This window comes from Salmo salar, chromosome 18, assembly GCF_965601325.2.
Source record: "Salmo salar chromosome 18, fSalSal1, whole genome shotgun sequence".
Taxonomy (NCBI): domain Eukaryota; kingdom Metazoa; phylum Chordata; class Actinopteri; order Salmoniformes; family Salmonidae; genus Salmo; species Salmo salar.
The window spans coordinates 93,125,550-93,147,307 of NC_138308.1; the positions used below are offsets into that span (position 1 = coordinate 93,125,550).

A 21,758-nucleotide genomic window follows, 5' to 3' on the forward strand; every position below is an offset into this window, starting at 1 on the left:
CTTCTATCTCAAGGAAATCAGTCTGCTAAACAGCAATCACTAACTGAGAGAGGCTGCTGCCTACATTGAGACCCAATCACTGGCCACTTTAATAAATGGATCACTAGTCACTTTAAACAATGCCACTTTAATAATGTTTACATATATTACATTACTCAGATCATATGTACAGTTGAAGTCGGAAGTTTACATACACTTAGGTTGGAGTCATTAAAACTCGTTTTTCAACCACTCCACAAATGTTTTGTTAACAAACTATAGTTTTGGCAAGTCAGTTAGGACATCTACTTTGTGCATGACACAAGTCATGTTCTCCAACAATTAATAACAGACATATTATTTCACTTATAATTCACTGTATCACAATTCCAGTGGGTCAGAAGTTTACATACATTAAGTTGACTGTGCCTTTAAACAGCTTGGGAAATTCCAGAAAATGATGTCATGGCTTTAGAAGCTTCTGATAGGCTAATTGACATCATTTGAGTCAATTGGAGGTGTACCTGTGGATGTATTTCAAGGTCTACCTTCAAACTCAGTGCCTCTTCGCTTGACGTCATGAGAAAATCAGCCAAGTCCTCAAAAAACAAATTGTAGACCTCCACAGGTCTGGTTCATCCTTGGGAGCAATCTCCAAACACCTGAAGGTCCCACGTTCATCTGTACAAACAGTAGTATGCAAGTATAAACACCATGGGACCACACAGCCGTCATACCACTCAGGAAGACGTTCTGTCTTCTAGAGATTAACGTACTTTGGTGCGATAAGTGCAAATCAATCCCAGAACAACAGCAAAGGACCTTGTGAAGATGCTGGAGGCAACAGGTACAAAAGTATCTATATCCACAGTAAAACGAGTCCCATATCGACATAACCTGAAAGGCCACTCAGCAAGGAAGAAGCCACTGCTTCAAAACCGCCATAAAAAATCCAGACTACGGTTTGCAACTGCACATTGGGACAAAGATCGTACCTTTTGGAGAAAAATCCTCTGGTCTGATGAAACAAAAATAGAACTGTTTGGCCATAATGACCATTATTATGTTTGGAGGAAAAAGGGGGAGTCTTGCAAGCCGAAGAACACCATCCCAACCGTGAAGCACGGGGGTGGAAGCATCATGTTGTGGGGGTGCTTTACTGCAGGAGGGACTGGTGCATTTCACAAAATAGATGGCATCATGAGGAGGGAAAATGATGTGGATATATTGAAGCAACATCTCAAGACATCAGTCAGGAAGTTAAAGCTTGGTCGCAAATGGGCCTTCCAAATGGACAATGACCCCTAGCATATTTCCAAAGTTGGCTTCAGGACAACAAAGTCAAGGTATTGGAGTGGCCATCAGAAAGCCCTGACCTCAGTCCTATAAAACATTTGTGGGCAGAACTGAAAAAGCGTGTGCGAGTAAGGAGGCCTACAAATCTGACTCTGTTACACCAGCTCTGTCAGGAGGAATGAGCCAAAATTCACCCAACTTATTGTGGGAAGCTTGTGGAAGGCTACCCGAAACGTTTGACCCAAGTTAAACAATTTAAAGGCAATGCTACCAAATAATAATTTAGTGTATGTAAACTTCTGACCCACTGGGAATGTGATGAAAGAAATAAAAGCTGAAATAAATCTTTCTCTCTACTATTATTCTGACATTTCACATTCTTAAAATAAAGTGGTGATCCCAACTGACAGGGAAGGTTTACTAGGATTAAATGTCAGGAATTGTAAAAAACTGAGTTTAAATGAATTTGCCTAAGGTGTATGTAAACTTCCGACTTCAACTGTATATACTGTATTTTATACCATCCATTGCCGCTCGGCCATCGCTCATCCATATATTGTTATGTACATATTCTCATTCACCCCTTTAGATGTGTGTGTATTAGCTGGTTGTTGGGGAATTGTTAGATTACTTGGTAGATATTACTGCGCTGTCAGGAACTAGAAGCCAATAAAATGTGATTTGATTTGAGAATGAAGTCCCAAGCCGTTGCAGCTTTCAGGAGTCGCCTGTGTTACAATGAGTTGTCTTTCAATTCAGTTCATACAATAAGTTATATAATATATTATAACGTTTTCCCCACATGTAGTTATCTATTTCTATTATCACTACCAGTCTGTACCTTGTAGTTAACGCTCCATCCACACAGAGGCGCTGTGCTGTGTTTATGGTCTTGCCACCCGCTGAAACAAACAGAAGGAAAATGCGCAAGTGAAATGACGAGGGGATTCGTTTTTTTTGTGACCACTATTCTTTCCTCGTCGAAGAAGCTACCAGCTGAATTGCCAACTCGTTATCAGTCAACTTAAAATGTCTAAACAACAGTCGTTTCATATGTTTTTAAATGAGCGCTTAACTTCGGCTGCTGTGGAGATTTTCGGGGAAGTTGAGAAAACGGTAGTGAAATACCAGGAGGAGAATGATCGGCTACGGAGACTGCTGGAGATCACATACATATGTAGAACAGGTACGTATGTACAGAAACTGAAAGGTAAATAATGTGTGACCTATCGAATCCCTGAGCCGACTAGGTGAGAAATATGTCCATGTGCACTTGAGCAAAGCACTTAACCCTGATGTATCCTGTAATTGCTGCAGATAAGAGCGTCTGCTAAATTACACACATTTCAAGTGTAACATATTGTACTTTTGGAGTCTTTAAAAAAAAAATGTAAATAAGAATATAATATGTTTCTGAACACTTATACATTCACGTGGCTGCTACTATGATTATGGATAATCACGAATAAATCATGAATAATGAGCTTCATGTGTGTAAGGAATATGGGATCAAATACTACACTTCTGACTACTGTAATACACTAAGTTCATTTATCCAAACGCTTATGACTTCTTCACATTGGGGGACTAGATACATAAAGTGCTTTGATTTCTAAATGGTAAAACGGATATTATGAACATTTGATCTCAAATCCCAAATTCTGGAATACAGAGACACATTTATAAATGTTAGTTTCACTGTCTAAATAAATACATAGGGGAGTGTAAACCTCTGCTATTCCTCTCCTTCCCTCCAGACTCCCTGCAGCTCTCTGTCTCTGAAGAGGAGGTTCCCCCTGAGCAGCAGGAGTGGAGCCCCAGTCTGGGGCAGGAGGACCCAGAGACCACACAGATTAAAGAGGAACAGGAGGAAGTCAGGACCAGTCAGCAGGAAGAGCAGCTTCAAGGGCTCGTTGATACCAAAGACTCCATATTTACTCCTCCCTGTGTGAGACGTGAATGTGATCAGATGGACCCACATCAAGAAGCCATACGAGCTGAACACCCAACTCTCAGTCCACTGAAAACGTCTAAACTACAGTTGTTTCGTGTGTTGTTAAATGAATGTTTAACGGCATCTGCTGCTGTGGAGATTCTTGGTGCGGTTGAGGAAACTGTAGCAGAGTACCAGGAAGAGAATGATCTGCTACGGAGACTGCTGGGGAGGACACCAGAGATAAAACTATGTAGAATAGGTTTGTACGTAGATCTAATACCTAGCTAGCTACGGTTCTACTTAGTTAATAAACTGTTTCCGGTAACAGGGATCTCCATTGCATCCACAGTTTATAATATAGCTAAGATTCACCGGGCATAATTAAAAAGTTATCTGTCAGGAAAAGATGATTGAAATAGCTTATATAGCACAGCGTTTCTGACTCCAATGCATTTCATTAGAGACAGTGAGTACGTTTACGTTCACACTAGTAATTCAATATTATATTGATGATGGCAGTAGGCAGAGTACGGCTTCAGTCCTGTAGACCCCTGACTCTGCTCATCTTAAACGCCGTGAGGTCATAATAGAAGTAAGCATACGGTGATCAAAACATCTAGTTTTCTGAGAAATATCTCAAATTATTAGGACGTGTACAAGCTTTATTAAAATATCAAGTTTGGGAGCAGTACAACTATTTTTATCTGTATTGCACATTATTTTAGCTTCTGTTATTATTTTGGATCAATGCCAATAAAGACATTTTCAATTAAAAAATCATTGAGATCTATAATTCACATTTGTGATTCAAGTGTTGTATTTAATTCTGTAATATATAAATAACATCTGTTCCTCCTCTCCTTCCCTCCAGACTCCCTGCAGTTCTCTCTTTCTCTCTCTGAAGAGGAAGTTCCCCCTGAGCAGCAGCACTGTGAGCAGGAGTGGAGCCCCAGTCTGGGGCAGGAGGACCCAGAGCCCACACAGATTAAAGAGGAACAGGAGGAAGTCAGGACCAGTCAGGAGGAAGAGCAGCTTCAAGGGCTCTTTGATACCAAAGACTCCACATTCACTCCTTCCTGTGTGAAAAGTGAATGTGATCAGGAGGACCCACTTCAGTCCTTGACTCTTCCCCAAACCCAGACTGTGGAGAACAGAGAGAGTGACTCTAAACCAGTGGATCTGAAACCTTTTGTCACTGTGACCCACATTAAGGGTCTCAACATTCCCTGTGACCCTCCAGATAATCAAAACAATGCCTCCAGCCACAGCTCAGCTGTAAGCAGCGACACAGTAGGACTTGACAGCAGTCCACCATTGGATCCCAGCCCACCATTGGAGAAACACTGTTCCAAACCCAGCACCACGTCTAGAAAAACTCACTGCTGCCGTGACTGTGGAGAAACATTTGCTCTGAAAGCTGACCTGCAGAGACATGTGACTCTCTTCAGTAAGAGACCCAGTGAATGTAGTTCCTGCCAAAAACGCTACAACTCCACCTGTAAACTGAAGGCCCATGTCCGACTCTGTCACGGTGGGAAACCCTATATCTGCCCTGTTTGTGGAAAGACCTTCAAATACAAAGGAGATCTGCCCAGGCACATGAGAATTCACACAGGAGAGAATCCATTTGTCTGTGGTGACTGTGGGAAAAGCTTCAATCGCAAGGATTCCTTAACTAAGCACAAACTGACTCACACAGGAGAGAAACCATTTAGCTGTGGGTGTGGGAAAAACTTCAGTCTCGAAAGGAACCTAGCCAGGCATAAACTGACTCACACAGGAGAGAAGCCATTCACCTGTGGTGACTGTGGGAAAAGCTTTAATCGCAAGGATACCTTAACTATGCATAAATTGACTCACACCAGAGAGAAACTATTTAGCTGTCATGACTGTGGGAAAAGCTTCAATCGGAAGGTGCGCCTAACCAGGCATAAAATTACTCACATAGGAGAGAAACCATTCACCTGTGGTGACTGTGGGAAAAGCTTCAATCGGAAGGTGAGCCTAACCAGGCACAAATTGACTCACACCAGAGAGAAACCATTCAGCTGTGGTGAGTGTGGGAAAAACTTTGGTCTCGAAAGGAACCTAGCCAGGCATAAACTGACTCACACAGGAGAGAAGCCATTCACCTGTGGTGACTGTGGGAAAAGCTTCAATCGCAAGGATACCTTAAATATGCACAAATTGACTCACAGCAGAGAGAAACCATTTAGCTGTGGTGACTGTGGGAAAAGCTTCAATCGGAAACAACATGGCTGCTCAGTCTGATAAAATATTAATTCAGAAGACTAATCTGCTGACACGTGAAAAACATCCACAAAGAAAGTAAATGAGGACACAGAGAGGGGACTAAGAGAGTATTGAGATACACCTGTGGACCAACTCTAACTGGTCCTCCTGATCCTGCTCAGTCCAATGTCACAGTAATGATATAATGGGGCTGTTGTCTGAACCTGACAGGTAATGTTGCTACTCTTTGTGTATGAAATGGACAATCTGCAGTTCAGACAACCACCACTTTTTAGGTGAACAACTGAGGGATGGGGTTGGAGAGTTGTGAACATTCAATGTCGTAGTCAGATATGGATACCAGATGTCCAGATGTAATGTAGGATTCCCAATAGGTGGCCCGTTGGGTGATTTTATTTGGCCCCAAGTTTTCTGATTAAAACAAGATAATATATAGAATTTTTGTATTTTTTATTCGTTGTTTAATTTTTTTTACATGAATTGAGGGAATATGTTCCCAAGTATTCCCATGTGTAAATAGATTTACAGTATCAGTCAAAAGTTTGGATACACCTACTCATTCAAGGGTTTTTCTTTATTTTGACTATTTTCTACATTGTAGAATAATAGTGAAGACAAACTATGAAGTAACATATGGAGTCATGCACTAACCAAAAGTGTTAAATCAAAATATATGTAATATTTTGGATTCTTCAAAGTAGCCACCCAGATGTATCCGATCTCAAGAAATTGTAGAAAACATCCCCCTTATATAATCAATGTGAGCATTACATAACCAGGGGAGTAGTGATTGGATAAGGGAGATGTTTTGTAACCAGGGGAGTAGTGATTGGATAAGGGAGATGTTTTGTAACCAGGGGAGTAGTGATTGGATAAGGGGGGGATGTTTTGTAACTAGGGGAGTAGTGATTGGATAAGGGGGATGTTTTGTAACTAGGGCAGTAGTGATTGGATAAGGGAGATGTTTTGGAACCAGGGGAGTAGTGATTGGATTAGGGGGATGTTTTGTAACTAGTGATTGGATAAGGGAGATGTTTTGGAACCAGGGGGGTAGTGATTGGATAAGGGAGATGTTTTGTAACCAGGGGGGTAGTGATTGGATAAGGGGATGTAACCAGGGGAGTAGTGATTGGATAAGGGGATGTAACCAGGGGAGTAGTGATTGGATAAGGGGATGTAACCAGGGGAGTAGTGATTGGATAAGGGGATGTAACCAGGGGAGTAGTGATTGGATAAGGGGATGTAACCAGGGGAGTAGTGATTGGATAAGGGGATGTAACCAGGGGAGTAGTGATTGGATAAGGGGATGTAACCAGGGGAGTAGTGATTGGATAAGGGGATGTAACCAGGGGAGTAGTGATTGGATAAGGGGATGTAACCAGGGGAGTAGTGATTGGATAAGGGAGATGTTTTGTAACCAGGGGGGTAGTGATTGGATAAGGGGATGTAACCAGGGGAGTAGTGATTGGATAAGGGGATGTAACCAGGGGAGTAGTGATTGGATAAGGGGATGTAACCAGGGGAGTAGTGATTGGATTAGGGGGATGTTTTGTAACTAGTGATTGGATAAGGGGGTATTCCTGTATTGTGTGAATCAGATTTAACTGGTTTATGGAGGAGTTTACAAGTGAGGCTGGACTGTATATAAGTCATTGTTGGCAAGTTATTTTTCTTTGTCTGCAGACGGCCTGTTTTTAGAACCTCTCTCTCTCCGGGGCCTTTTTGTTAAATATTCTACTGCTGTATTTTGTTAACTTTTTATGTATTCTAAGACATCAGTTAGAGGTAAGCTTCTGCTTTTTATCCACACGTGCAGGTTCATATAATTAGTATTTTTCTTTAGGAGGAACAGGATTGTGTTTCCTGGAGGTGGAGAGCTAGAGAATCCATAGGATGAGTAGACTGATTATAAAGGGCTTTGCTTGAATAAATATTGGCTGTGCATTTCCTCTGGAGGGGCCACCGACCCAAATAGACCAGAGGGTTTCCTCTCTTTGTTACTGTGTTGGGTCCATGCTTTGGGGTGTGTATCAAAATGTCTCAGGGTGTTAGGCTAAGTCATGACAAGGTGAGTATACCTCTTTCGTCTCGTGGTACACTAGGTCCCATTACGGTGAGGAACTCCAGGTCCACAGGTGAAGGGTTTGGGGCGCGCTAAGGTATTAAAAACGAAGGTATTTATTTAATAATAAGTTGCAGAGCTGAGAAATTATTCTCACCATGAACTTCTGGTGTTATTGCCCTAGGAGATCCTGATGAACTTCGACCCCTGAGCTGACGTCCCGCTGAGTGGTTGTTAATAGAAAACGTTTCAGAGCTGGTATTTAAGATACTCTTTGAAGAGGCGTTGTTTCAGATGTTTTCCGAAGATGGGCAGGGACTCTGCTGTCCTAGCTTCAGGGGGAAGATGGGCAGGGACTCTGCTGTCCTAGCTTCAGGGGGAAGATGGGCAGGGACTCTGCTGTCCTAGCTTCAGGGGGAAGATGGGCAGGGACTCTGCTGTCCTAGCTTCAGGGGGAAGATGGACATGGACTCTGCTGTCCTAGCTTCAGGGGGAAGATGGGCAGGGACTCTGCTGTCCTAGCTTCAGGGGGAAGATGGGCAGGGACTCTGCTGTCCTAGCTTCAGGGGGAAGATGGACAGGGACTGCTGTCCTAGCTTCAGGGGAAGGTGGACAGGGTCTCTGCTGTCCTAGCTTCAGGGGGAAGCTGGTTCCACCATTGGGGGGCCAGGACAGAGAAGAGCTTGGACTGGGCTGAGCAGGAGCTGCCCTCCCGTAGGGGTAGGAGGGCCAAGAGACCAGAGGTGGCAGAATGGAGGGTTGGAGTGTAGGGTTTGAGCGTAGCCTGGATGTCAGGAGGGACAGTTTCTCTTGCTGCTCTGTAGGTAAGCACCATGGTCTTGTGGTGGATGCAAGCATCGACTGGAAGCCAGTGGAGTGTGCGGAGGAGCGGGGTTACATGAGAGAACTTGGGAAGGTTGAAAACCAGGCGGCTGCCACGTTCTGGATAAGTTGCAGGGGTTTGATGGCACTAGCAGGGAGCCCAGCGAGAGTTGCAGTAGTCCAGACGGGAGAGGACAAGTGCATGGATTAGGACCAGCACTACTTGCTGTGTGGGATAGGGTCTTACTCTATGGATGTTGTAGAGCAGCCGAACTCAACTGGTGGACCGAGGTCTGGGTACGGACCCAGAGAAGGGTCAGTCCGGACCGGACATAACATTTTGTTATATAAAAGTCAATACGTTATTTTTAGACAGCTTTTAAAAAATGACTTTCTTGCTCTCTCTCTAGAATCTACACCCACCTCTACTAGTGCCCAGTATAATCCAATCGCGTGGTTATATGCAAATACAAGAGGCTGTGTCTTACCCAATCATAATTATCATAATATCCTCTACGGAACCTTGGGACAAGCAAAATGAGAGGTCAACCAAAGTCCTTGTCATTTCCCTGACAGCCCACCAATGTACATTTGTGTTGTGTTGACTGAGGATAGCTTGGGTTTTGGGAAAACACAAAAAAAACATTTTTAGACGCTGAGATGGTAAAATAATGCATGTGTGATGTTGCAATGAGGAGAACTGAAATATTAGCTGAAGATTTAATTTCACAATTTGATGAGGCCATTCAGAAAACATCATGCATTTTATTAGAATCTACAGAAGAGGACAGGCCACCCCTCATAGCCTGGTTCCTCTCTAGGTTTCTTCCTAGGTTTTGGCCTTTCTAGGGAGTTTTTCCTAGCCACCGTGCTTCTACACCTGCATTGCTTGCTGTTTGGGGTTTTAGGCTGGGTTTCTGTACAGCACTTTGAGATATCAGCTGATGTAAGAAGGGCTATATAAATACATTTGATTTGATTAGCTGTGGATGAATCAACAGATAACACTGATAATGCCCAGCATCTGGTGTTATTTCAGATTTTATAATGAAACAAAGAAGGAATTCTGTGAGGAGTTGTTGGGCTTAACAAATCTAGAAGCACACACACAGGAAGAGGATATCCATGAGGTCATCAAAGAGATGCTGACGAAGGGGGAGAGATCTGAACTCCGTGGTCTCCATCACCACAGATGTAGCTCCAGCCCCGATAGGAAGAGGGAGGGGACTGATTGCATGTTTGAAAGAGGACCACCCTGACATCACACCACTGCGTCATCCATCAATCTGTCCTGTGTCAGTCTGGGAAAAGAGTATTCTGAGGTCATGACAAAGATGATGAAACTGATCGACTTCGAGAGCAACGTCCTCCCTACAACACCGCTTGCTACGACGTATTCTGACATAGGCCAATGCCAGTTTTGATGACTTACTACTGCACAACAATGTCAGATGGCTCAGCAAAGGCAGGGTTTTGGTACGCTTTTGGACCAAAGCTTTCTTATCAGATCAAAAGAGTGACAAGGCAACTCAGTTTTTTGGAAAATGAGAAGAAGATGGAATCAGTTACATTTTTGACAGACATTACATCACACCTTAATCAAATGAATGTTAAGTTGCAGGGACGGGACAACATAGTGTGAGGGTGAAGATGGCGCCAGAGGCGATGCCTGCTGTTTATGCACTCTTAACCAACTGTGCTATTTAAAAAAAAAAAATTGCGCATTGTTTGTAACTTATTTTGTACATAATGTTGCTGCTACCGTCTCTTATGACTGAAAATAACTTCTGGGCATCAGAACAATGATTACTCACCTTGAACTGGGCGAATAATTTTTCTTTAATGAGTTGGACGAGAGGGATTTACTCCAGACACCCAAACCGGCCCTCATCCCCATCATTCGTAGGAGAAAGAGACGGAGGTTTTGCGGAAGGAGCTCGGGGTGCCTTTTGAGGATCCGGTGACAAGTGGCTACTCTGCCTTTGCCATCGGTACTATTGGCCAACCTACAATTGCTGGATAATAAAGTGGATGAACTACAAGCATGTATGTCCTACCAACGGGACATTACCTGTAATATCTTATGTTTCACTGAGTCGTGGCTGAATGACGACATGAATAACACACAGCTGGCGAGTTATACACTGTATCGGCAGGATAGAACAGCAGCCTCTGGTAAGACAAGGGGTGGCGGCCTATGTATATTTGTAAACAACAGCTGGTGCACAATATCTAAGGAAGTCTCAAGGTTTTTCTCGCCTGAGGTCGAGTATCTCATGATAAGCTGTAGACCACACTAACTACCTAGAGAGTTTGTCTATATTTTTTGTAGCTGTCTATTTACCACCACAATGTCACGTCCTGACCATTGTAAGAGGTTATTTTCTATGGTAGAGTAGGTCAGGGCGTGACGGGGTGTTTTGTGTTTTTCTATGTTTAAGTTCTAGTTTTTCTATTTCTATGTTGGTTTTTTGAGTTGATCTCCAATTGGAGGCAGCTGGTCCTGTCACGTCCTGGCCAGTATAAGGGTTAATTGGTATTGTAGTTTGGTCAGGACGTGGCAGAGGGTATTTGTTTTATGTGGTTAGGGGTGGTGGTTTTCTAAAAAGGGCATTTGATTTAAGTATTCCGGGGTTTTTGGGCACTGTTTGATTTTCATGTATTCTATGTTGAGTCTAGTGTGTCTGTTTCTATGTTTGGGTTCATTGGGGTTGCGACTCTCAATTGAAGGCAGGTGTTGTCTATTTGCCTTTGATTGAGAGTCCCATATATGAGGGTGTGTTTGTGTTTGTCTTTTGTGGGAGATTGTTTTTGCACTGCGTTAGGATAGCCTGCAAAACTGTTGCACTGTCATTGTTTATTGTTTTTTGTATAGTGTTCACGTGAGCGATTAATTAAATTCAAAAATGAACACGACATCCGCTGCGTATTGGTCTACATTTTCAGACGACGATTTCGCTTTATCGTCAGAAGACGAAGACAGCCGTGACAGAATCTCCCACCAAACCAAGACCAAGCAGCGGAGAGAGGAGCAGCACGCTCAGTATACGGACTATGGGGAGAGATGGACATGGGAGCAGGTTATGGCCGGAGAAGGCCCATGGAGTAAGGATGGTATGGACCGGGAATGTTTCCGAGGGACACGACTGGCGTTGAAGCACGAGAGGCACCCTCAATAATTTTTTTGGGGGGGGCACACGGGTAGTTTGGCTAGGCCTAGGAAGAGCCGGAAGCCAGCTACCCGTGGTTTTATGGAGGAGCGTATGAGGTGGAGAGCGCCATGTTTCGCTGAGGAGCGCACTAGCTCACCCATACGCACGCACAGGCCGGTGCGTGTTATTCCAGCCCCTCGCAGGTGCCGTGCTAGAGCGGGCATCCAGCCTGGTAGGAGGATGCCTGCGCAGCGCATCTGGTCGCCGGTACGCCTCCGAGGACCAGGCTACCCAACTCCCGCTCTACGCACGGCTACCATCAGGCCCCTGCACAACCCAGTCCGCCCTGTACAAGCACCCCGCTTGTGCAGGGCTACTAGTTCCATCCGGCCAGGACGGGTTGTGCAGGAGGTAAGATCAAGACCGCCTGTGCGCCTCCATAGCCCTGGGTTTCCAGCTCCTGTCTCTCGTGCGGACCCGGAAGTGCGTCAGCCCAGTCCGAATCGTCCTGTTCCCGCTCCCCGCACTAGCCTGGAGGTGCGTGTTCCCAATCTGGTACGTCCAGTACCAGCACCACGCACCAGGCTTCAAGTGCGTCATTCCAGTCCGACGTCGCCAGAACTGCCTGTCAGTCAAGAGTCGCCAGAGCCGCCCGTCAGTGAGGAATCGCCAGAGCCGCCCGTCAGTGAAGAGTCGCCAGAGTGGCCAGACTGCCCGGAACTGCCAGAGTGGCCAGACTGCCCGGAACTGCCAGAGTGGCCAGACTGCCCGGAACTGCCAGAGTGGCCAGACTGCCCGGAACTGCCAGAGTGGCCAGACTGCCCGGAACTGCCAGAGTGGCCAGACTGCCCGGAACTGCCAGAGTGGCCAGACTGCCCGGAACTGCCAGAGTGGCCAGACTGCCCGGAACTGCCAGAGTGGCCAGACTGCCCGGAACTGCCAGAGTGGCCAGACTGCCCGGAACTGCCAGAGTGGCCCGACTGCCCGGAACTGCCAGAGTGGCCCGACTGCCCGGAACTGCCAGAGTGGCCAGACTGCCCGGAACTGCCAGAGTGGCCCGACTGCCCGGAACTGCCAGAGTGGCCCGACTGCCCGGAACTGCCAGAGTGGCCCGACTGCCCGGGTCTGCCAGAGTGGCCAGACTGCCCGGAACTGTCAGAGTGGCCCGACTGCCTGGAACGGCCAGAACCGGAGCCACCTCCAGATATAGGTGGGTTGGGGAGGGGGGGTGTAGCACAGTGCCGTCGTTGACGGCAGCCATCCTCCCTTCCCTCCCTTTAGTAGGGGGATTTTGTGTTGTTGTTGTTGTTGTTGTTTGGGGTTGTTGTTTTTTCTTAAGGTGCTTCCAGGGTTAGCACCTTTAGGGGGGGGTACTGTCACGTCCTGGCCAGTATAAGGGTTAAATGGTATTGTAGTTTGGTCAGGACGTGGCAGAGGGTATTTGTTTTATGTGGTTAGGGGTGGTGTTTTTCTAAAAAGGGCATTTGATTTAAGTATTCCGGGGTTTTTGGGAACTGTTTGATTTTCATGTATTCTATGTTGAGTCTAGTGTGTCTGTTTCTATGTTTTGGTTCATTGGGGTTGCGACTCTCAATTGAAGGCAGGTGTTGTCTATTTGCCTTTGATTGAGGGTCCCATATATGAGGGTGTGTTTGTGTTTGTCTTTTGTGGGAGATTGTTTTTGCACTGCGTTAGGATAGCCTGCAAAACTGTTGCACTGTCATTGTTTATTGTTTTGTGTATAGTGTTCACGTGAGCGATTAATTAATTTCAAAAATGAACACGACATCCGCTGCGTATTGGTCTACATTTTCAGACGACGATTTCGCTATATCGTCAGAAGACGAAGACAGCCGTGACAGGTCCTCGTTGTCTCTAATTGGAGATCATATTTAAGTAGGGGTTTTTCTTCCTGGGTTTTGTGGGTTATTATATTTTGAGTAGTGTTTGTTTCTCTCTGCGTGACGGTTTGTTGTTTTGTTCATTCAGTTATTTATGTATTTGCAAAGTTTCACAGATTTAATAAAATGTGGAACTACAACCACGCTGCACTTTGGTCTGCTCCTTTGGACAACCGTGACACACAAACAGATGATGGCACTAAGACCGCACTCTGAGCTCTATACAGCCATGAGCAAACAGGAAAACACTCATCTAGGGGCGGCAGTCTTTTTTTAAATGTATTATTATTATTATTATATATTTTTTAAGGGGTGGATCAGCTTAATATTGCGGAAAGATTGTTGCTTCCATCAATGTAATTGTCTGTATCATTTCCAATACCCATATTTTTTTGGTAAACATATATATATCCATATACATACACGTATGCAAACATATATACATACACATACCTATATAGATATACATATATTTTTTGAAGAAAATACCTTTATTATTCCCCGCAAACCCTATCAACCTTCCCCCAATTGGAGTAAACTAATAAACACTTAGGCTTCTACCTCAGTTTATACATCTTATACACATTTTACAGACAATCTATTTTACAATAGTTACATTTTGTTTGTTTTTAGTCCTTCCTCTTCTGATGTCCATCCAGTTTGATTTATATTTGTAACTGTGCTATTTCACAAAATGTCTGAACCTATATACATTTTACAGACCCCGTATGTTTTACATTGGTTATCTTGTTGTTAGTCCCACCCTTACGCTCCATTCAACCCCTCCCATCTATCACTCAACATCATCCATTTTGGATTTCTATTTTCCATATATTTTTCAACTGTGCTGTGATGCTTCACAAAAGTACTGAACCTTTCTGTTCTCATAGCTTCTACAGATTGTAAATAAAAAATAAACATTTTTGCTAAAATAATTATTATATTATTAATTGATTATGGCTTTTCAAATCACCCAGTATTGCTATCTGCAGCGTTAGTTCTAGGCAAATGTTGCAATTCTTCAGCCATTCCTGGACCTGTGACCAAAAACGAGCTACATATGGACAATACCAAAATAAATGATTTAATGACTCTGCCTCCTCACAGCAAAATCTGCAGAGCTGGGAAGATTGTATCTCCCATATATATAACATTCTATTGGTTGCAAGAATTTTGTATAGTAATTTAAATTGAAAAGTTTGAAGTTTTGAATCTGGCGTTGTTTTGCGTATCAGTTCATAAACCATGTGCCATGGAATGGGTACATTGAAAATCTCTTCCCAACTATTTTTCAATTTAAATGACACAGCTGTCAGTTTTTTTGGTCCTTAAATGAAATTAGTAAATGTTTTTATTTATCACACTTTTCTTTAACCATTTATGTTCTTTAACCTCTATGGGCTAGGCGGGACGAATTCGAATCCGCCATACAAGTTCCTTACTTTTTCCCCTTCTACTTGCCTCTTCCATTTTTGTGGTAATGCTGCAATTAATTGGTTGTAATTTTGGGTAGAGCAGACATTTCCATATGTCTGTGTTAGCTGCATGTGTGACAACTCCACCAGTCCTATTTATGATATCATTCACTAAAATTATAAATTTTTTAAACATTTCTTCGAATAAAAAAATAATAATTAATTACTATATTTGAGTTTAACCACAATATTTGTTGTATTATTTGTTCTGTCTTTTCAGGTGGATTAAACTGAAATTGCAACCAACTTTCTAAGACTTGTTTAAAAAATAACGATATTTTGGAGATTATTTTATTTTCTAACAACCAAAAGTGAGCAGGTGTAATCTGAATAAAGGGAAAAAGACCATTCTTGAACATTTACATTTTTTTGTCATTTAGCAGACGCTCTTATCCAGCGCGACTTACAGTAGTGAATGCATACACTTGATACATTATTTATTTTTGTACTGGCCCCCGTGGGAATCAAACCTACAACCCTGGCATTGCAAACTCCATGCTCTACCACCTGAGCCACAGGGAAGACCAAGGATGAACATAGGATGAGACATTCCTACCAATTTACTAGAGAACCCATTTGGATTTAAATAAACTTTTGTATGACTGATGCCTTTAGTGAGAGGTTTAATGCTTTAATCTTTAATCATTTCTGCCCTCTGAATTCATATTCGTTATATAAATAGTCCCTTTTAATTTTGTCTGGCTTGCCGTTCCAAATGAAATGTAATATTTTTTTGTTAATATAATTTAAAAACATGTCACTAGGTGTAGGCAAAACCATAAGCAAATAGGTAAACTGTGATATGACTAAAGAGTTAATCAGGGTGATTTTTCCACATATAGACAGGTATTTTCCTTTCCATGGTAGCAAGATCTTATCTTTTTTTGCTAACTTTCTATAAAAATGTATTGGAGTGAGATCGTTTCTTTCTTTTGGGATTTGTATACCAAGTATGCCCACATCTACGTCAGACCATTTAATTGGTAAACTACACATTAATGTAAAATTTGTGTTTTTTGGTTTTAATCCAGAGAGGATAGCAAAAGTATCTGGATCCTCTATGAGGCCGTGGAGAGATTATAATTGTGGTTTTAGAAGAAAACGTGAATCATCAGCGTACAATGACACCTTAGTTTTTAACAGCTACCATTTTGATGGCAATAATAAATAGATATGCTGATAGTGGACAACCTTGTTTTACTCCTCTAGATAGTTTTACACTTTCTGAGATGTAGCCAGTATTTACTATTTTACACCTAGGGTTACTATACATAACTTTAACCCATTTTATAAGAGATTCCCCAAAATGGAAATATTCTAGGCATTTATATATAAACTCCAGTTGTACTTTATCAAAAGCCTTTTCAAAATCAGCTATGAAAACCAGGCCTGGTGTCCCCGATATTTCATAGTGTTCTATTCTTTCCAGTACTTGTCTTATATTATCTCCAATGTATTGTCCATGTAAAAAAAACCTGTCTGATTAGGATGAATAATATCTGACAATACTTTTTTAATTCTAAGCAGCAAGCATTTTGCTCGGAATTTTGCATCACAACACTGAAGTGTAAGAGGTCTCCAATTGTTTTAATGGACTGGATCTTTATATATACTACTTGGGTCCTGTTTCAGTAATAATGATATCAGACCTTCTTGTTGAGTGTCTGATAATCTACCATTTATATAGGAGTGGTTAAAACATGCTAATAATGGTCCTCTGAGTATATCAAAAAAAGTTTGGTATACTTCCACTGGTATGCCATCCAGCCCTGGAGTTTTCCCAGCCTTAAAGGCACCAATTGCATCAAGAAGTTCCTCCTTTGTAATTTGGCCTTCACATGAGTCTTTTTGTACAGATGTTAATTTTACATTACCATTAGGAGAAAAATCCATACAATTAGTTTCAGTTAGTGGAGATGGAGGAGACTGAAATGAAAACATATTCTTAAAGTACTTTACTTCCTCTTTCAAAATATAATTTGGTGAATCATGCGTGACTCCATCATTTGTAACAAGTTTCAATATTTTTTTTGGTAGCATTTCTATATTGAAGATTGAAAAAGAATTTGGTGCATTTTCCCCCATATTCCATCCAGTTCGCTTTATTTTTATAATATATTACACTGGATCTTTCTTGAATAAGTTCCTCCATTTCTTTTTGTTTTTCCTCTAACTTCTTCTGTGCCTATATGGTACAGTTTTTTATTGCTATCTAACTGCACTGTTAGTCCTTCAATTTCCTTTGTTAATATAGACTCTTGATCTAAATTGCTTTTGTTTTATAGATTGCTTTTGTTTTATAGAGTACTGAATTGTGTCCCATACATTGTGTCCCATAAAATAAGGGGATCTGCTGTACCTGTTATGTCTGAAAAAGTCAGTTATAAATTCTTCTGTCCTTGTTCTAAACAATGTATCATCTAGTAGGCTTTGATTAAATTTCCAATATCCTCGCCCACGTGAAATTCTGTAAGAGTAGTATATATATGCCAATTATGTGATGATCCGACTGCATTCTGTCCCGTCAACACTTTTTTTAAACTTTTGGTGCCAGAGAGAATGGCATAAGAAAGTAGTCAAGACGACTAGCTTGATTAAGCTGTCCATAATTCTATCCTCCTGATTCCTGCTTACAAGCAAAAATTTAAGCAGGAAGCACGAGTGACTCGGTCAAAAACTAGTGGTCAGATGAAGCAGAAGCAAAGCTACAGGACTGTTTTGCTAGCACAGACTGGAATATGTTCTGGGATTCTTCCGATGGCATTGAGGAGTACATCACATCAGTCACTGGCTCCATCAATAAGTGCATCGATGACGTTGTCCCCACAGTGACTGTATGTACATACCCCCAACCAGAAGCCATGGATTACAGGCAACATCCGCGCTGAGCTAAAGGGTAGAGCTGCCGCTTTCAAGGAACGGGACTCTAACCCGGAAGCTTATAAAAATCCTGCTATGCCCTCCGATGAACCATCAAACAGGCAACGTGTCAATACAGGACAAAGATCGAATCGTACTACACCGGCTACGACGCTCATCGGATGTGGCAGGGCTTGCAAACTATTACAGACTACAAAGGGAAGCACAGCCGAGAGCTTCCCAGTGACACGAGCCTACCAGACAAGCTAAATTACTTCTATGCTCGCTTCGATGCAAGTAACATTGAAACATGCATGAGAGAATCAGCTTTTCCGGACGACTGTTTGATCACGCTCTCCGCAGCCGATGTGAGTAAGACCTTTAAACAGGTCAACATTCAAAAGGCCGTAGGGCCAGACAGATTACCAGGACGTGTACTCCAAGCATGCACTGACCAACAGGCCAAGTGTCTTCACTGACATTTTCAACCTCTCCCTGACCCAGTCTGTAATACCAACATGTTTCAAGCAGACCACCATAGTCCTTGTGCCCAAGAACACTAACGTAACCTGCCTAACTGACTACCAACCCATAGCACTCAAGTCTGTAGCCATGAAATTCTTTGAAAGGCTGGTCATGGCTCACATCAACACCATTATCTCAGATACCCTAGACCCACTCCAATTTGCATACCGCCCCAACAGATCCACAGATGATGCAATCTCTTGCACTCCACACTGCCCTTTCACACTTGGACAAAAGGAACACCTATGTGAGAATGCTATTCATAGACTACAGCTCAGTATTCAACACCATAGTGCCTTCGAAACTCATCAATAAGCTAAGGACCCTGGGACTAAACACCTTTCTCTGCAACTGGATCCTGGACTTCCTGACGGGCCGCCCCCAGGTGGTAAGGGTAGGTAACAACACACCCGCCATGCTGATCCTCAACACGGGGGATCCTCAACACGGGGGCTGCTCAGGGGTGCGTGCTCAGTCCCCTCCTGTACTCCCTGTTCACTCATGACTGCACGGCCAGGCACGACTCCAACACCATCATTAAGTTTGCTGATGACGCGACAGTGGTAGGCCTGATCACTGACAACGACGAGACAGCCTATAGGGAGGAGGTCAGAGAACTGTCAGTGTGGTGCAAGGACAACAACCTCTCCCTCAAGACAAAGGAGATGATTGTGGACTACAGGAAAAGGAGTACCGAGCACGCCCCATTCTCATCGACGGGGCTGTAGTGGAGTATGTTCCTTGGTGTCCACATCACCAACAACCTAACATGGTCCAAGCACACCAAGACAGTCGTGAAGAGGGCACAACAAAACCTATTCCCCCTCAGGAGACTGAAAAGATTTGGCATGGGTCCTCAGATCCTCAAAATGTTCTACAGCTGCACCATTGTGAGCATCCTGACCGGTTGCATCACCGCCTGGTATGGCAACTGCTCGGCCTTCGACCGCAAGGCAATACAGAGTGTACTGTGTACGGCCCAGTACATCACTGGGGCCAAGCTTCTTGCCATCCAGGACCTCTATACCAGGCCGTGTCAGAGGAAGGCCCAAAAAATTGTCAAAGACTCCAGCCACCCTAGTCATAGACTGTTCTCTCTGCTACCGCACGGCAAGTGGTACCGGAGCGCCAAGTCTAGGTCCAAGAGGCTTCTAAACAACTTCTACACCAAGCCATAAGACTCCTAAACATCTAATCAAATGGCTACCCAGACTATTTGCATTGCCCCCCACCCTCCCTCTTTTACGTTGCTGCTACTCTCTGTTATTATCAATGCATAGTCACTTTAATAACTCTAACTCTACCTACATGTACATATTACCTCAATTACCTCAACTAACCAGTGCCCCCGCACATTGACTCTGAGGTATTTTTCTTAACTGCATTGTTGGTTAAGAGCTTGTAAGTAAGCATTTAACTGTAAGGTCTACACCTGTTGTGTTCGGCGCATGTGACAAATAAAGTTTGATTTGATAACAGCATTCCGGGCTTTCCCCGAAAGAATTGGAGCTTTTCAAGAATAAGCTCCAGGGACAACCTGTCCACTTCCCCAATATTCTGGTGCAAACGCAGGGAGACCAAGATGTTCCCAAGTATGTTGATTTCATCCAGAAGCTGATGGATAACTTCACTGTTGGAAGAGAGCTGCTGCTGCTCATCCAGAACTCCTTCTTGATCACAAATGTGACAGAGTTGTCAGAAGAAGCAAAACAGATCTTCAGATGGGTAGAAGTTGCATCACTGTAAACGGAGTTGATTGAGCTGCAAGAAAATATGTCTTTGAAGGAGCAGGCTGGTGACTGTGACCCTGTTACTTTCTGGGGAAAGATGGTGCCTGTGGCTGATGTCCCGGTTCTCAAGAAAATGGCACTATACAGCCTGACCATGTTTGGCTCCACATACAGCTCTGAATCAGCCTTCTCCACAATGAACTTACTTACATCTAGACGTTCCGCTAGCGGAACACCTGCTCCAATATCCAATGATAGGCGTGGCGCGAATTACAAATTCCTCAAAAATACAAAGTTTTCAGTTTTTTATTTGTTAAAAAAGTTTGAAATATCCAATAAATTTCGTTCCACTTCATGATTGTGTCCCACTTGTTGTTGATTCTTCACAAAAAAATACAGTTTTATATCTTTATGTTTGAAGCCTTAAATGTGGCAAAAGGTCGAAAAGTTCAAGGGGGCCGAATACTTTCGCAAGGCACTGTATAATAAGTTGTCTTTCAATTCAGTTCATACAATAAGTAATATAACATAGGGGGCGCTAGAGAGCGTGCTATGGAGTAGACGTGCTTTGCTAGAGCTCTGCTCTATTTTGAAACAAATTAATATTTATCTTAACCTCTCAGAAGCTATAACTTCAAACATTGTCTGGCAATATGACAAAGGGAAAAGGCACCAAAAACGGCATGTGCCGATATAGCTTCTGTTCAAATAAAAGACACGCAACACAAAATGTCCCTAATATGCAGACGATGTTCTTTTGTTTTTATCCAAGCCTAAAACTTCTATTCCCCACTTACTTAACTTGATAAATATACTGCTCAAAAAAATAAAGGGAACACTTAAACAACATCCTAGATCTGAATGAAATAAATAAATCTTATTAAATACTTTTTTCTTTACATAGTTGAATGTGCTGACAACAAAATCACACAAAAATAATCAATGGAAATCCAATTTATCAACCCATGGAGGTCTGGATTTGGAGTCACACTCAAAATTAAAGTGGAAAACCACACTACAGGCTGATCCAACTTTGATGTAATGTCCTTAAAACAAGTCAAAATGAGGCTCAGTAGTGTGTGTGGCCTCCACGTGCCTGTATGACCTCCCTACAACGCCTGGGCATGCTCCGGATGAGGTGGCGGATGGTCTCCTGAGGGATCTCATCCTAGACCTGGACTAAAGTATCCGCCAACTCCTGGACAGTCTGTGGTGCAACGTGGCGTTGGTGGATGGAGCGAGACATGATGTCCCAGATGTGCTCAATTGGATTCAGGTCTGGGGAATGGGCGGGCCAGTCCATAGCATCAATGCCTTCCTCTTGCAGGAACTGCTGACACACTCCAGCCACATGAGATCTGGCATTGTCTTGCATTAGGAGGAACCCAGGGCCAACCGCACCAGCATATGGTCTCACAAGCGTTCTGAGGATCTCATCTCGGTACCTAATGGCAGTCAGGCTACCTCTGGCGAGCACATGGAGGGCTGTGCGGCCCCCCAAAGAAATGCCACCCCACACCATGACTGACCCACCGCCAAACCGGTCATGCTGGAGGATGTTGCAGTCAGTAGAGCGTTCTCCACGGCATCTCCAGACTCTGTCACGTCTGTCACGTGCTCAGTGAGAACCTGCTTTCATCTGTGAAGAGCACAGGGCGCCAGTAGCGAATTTGCCAATCTTGGTGTTCTCTGGCAAATGCCAAACGTCCTGCACGGTGTTGGGCTGTAAGCACAACCCCTACCTGTGGACGTCGGGCCCTCATACCAC

The 21,758-nt window shown here is 43.4% G+C and overlaps 1 protein-coding gene across 1 annotated transcript; it reads left to right on the plus strand.

Annotated features, from left to right (window-relative positions):
• The first annotated feature begins 2,304 nt into the window (after positions 1–2,304).
• LOC145861705 (uncharacterized) lies at positions 2,305–5,902 on the plus strand. The gene is made up of 3 exons (XM_082964595.1): positions 2,305–2,461; positions 3,033–3,470; positions 4,083–5,902. The coding sequence occupies exons 1-3, from the start codon at positions 2,305–2,307 to the stop codon at positions 5,480–5,482; spliced, it is 1,995 nt and encodes a 664-aa protein (XP_082820721.1). The 3' UTR covers positions 5,483–5,902.
• The last annotated feature ends 15,856 nt before the right edge of the window (positions 5,903–21,758 follow it).

Bases quoted from the DNA above. Each gene is read 5' to 3' on its own strand.
- LOC145861705 (XM_082964595.1), top strand. From the start codon at position 2,305: ATGTCTAAACAACAGTCGTTTCATATGTTTTTAAATGAGCGCTTAACT. The intron at 2,462-3,032 runs GTACGTATGTAC...CCTTCCCTCCAG, and splicing joins CACATACATATGTAGAACAG to ACTCCCTGCAGCTCTCTGTC. The intron at 3,471-4,082 runs GTTTGTACGTAG...CCTTCCCTCCAG, and splicing joins GATAAAACTATGTAGAATAG to ACTCCCTGCAGTTCTCTCTT.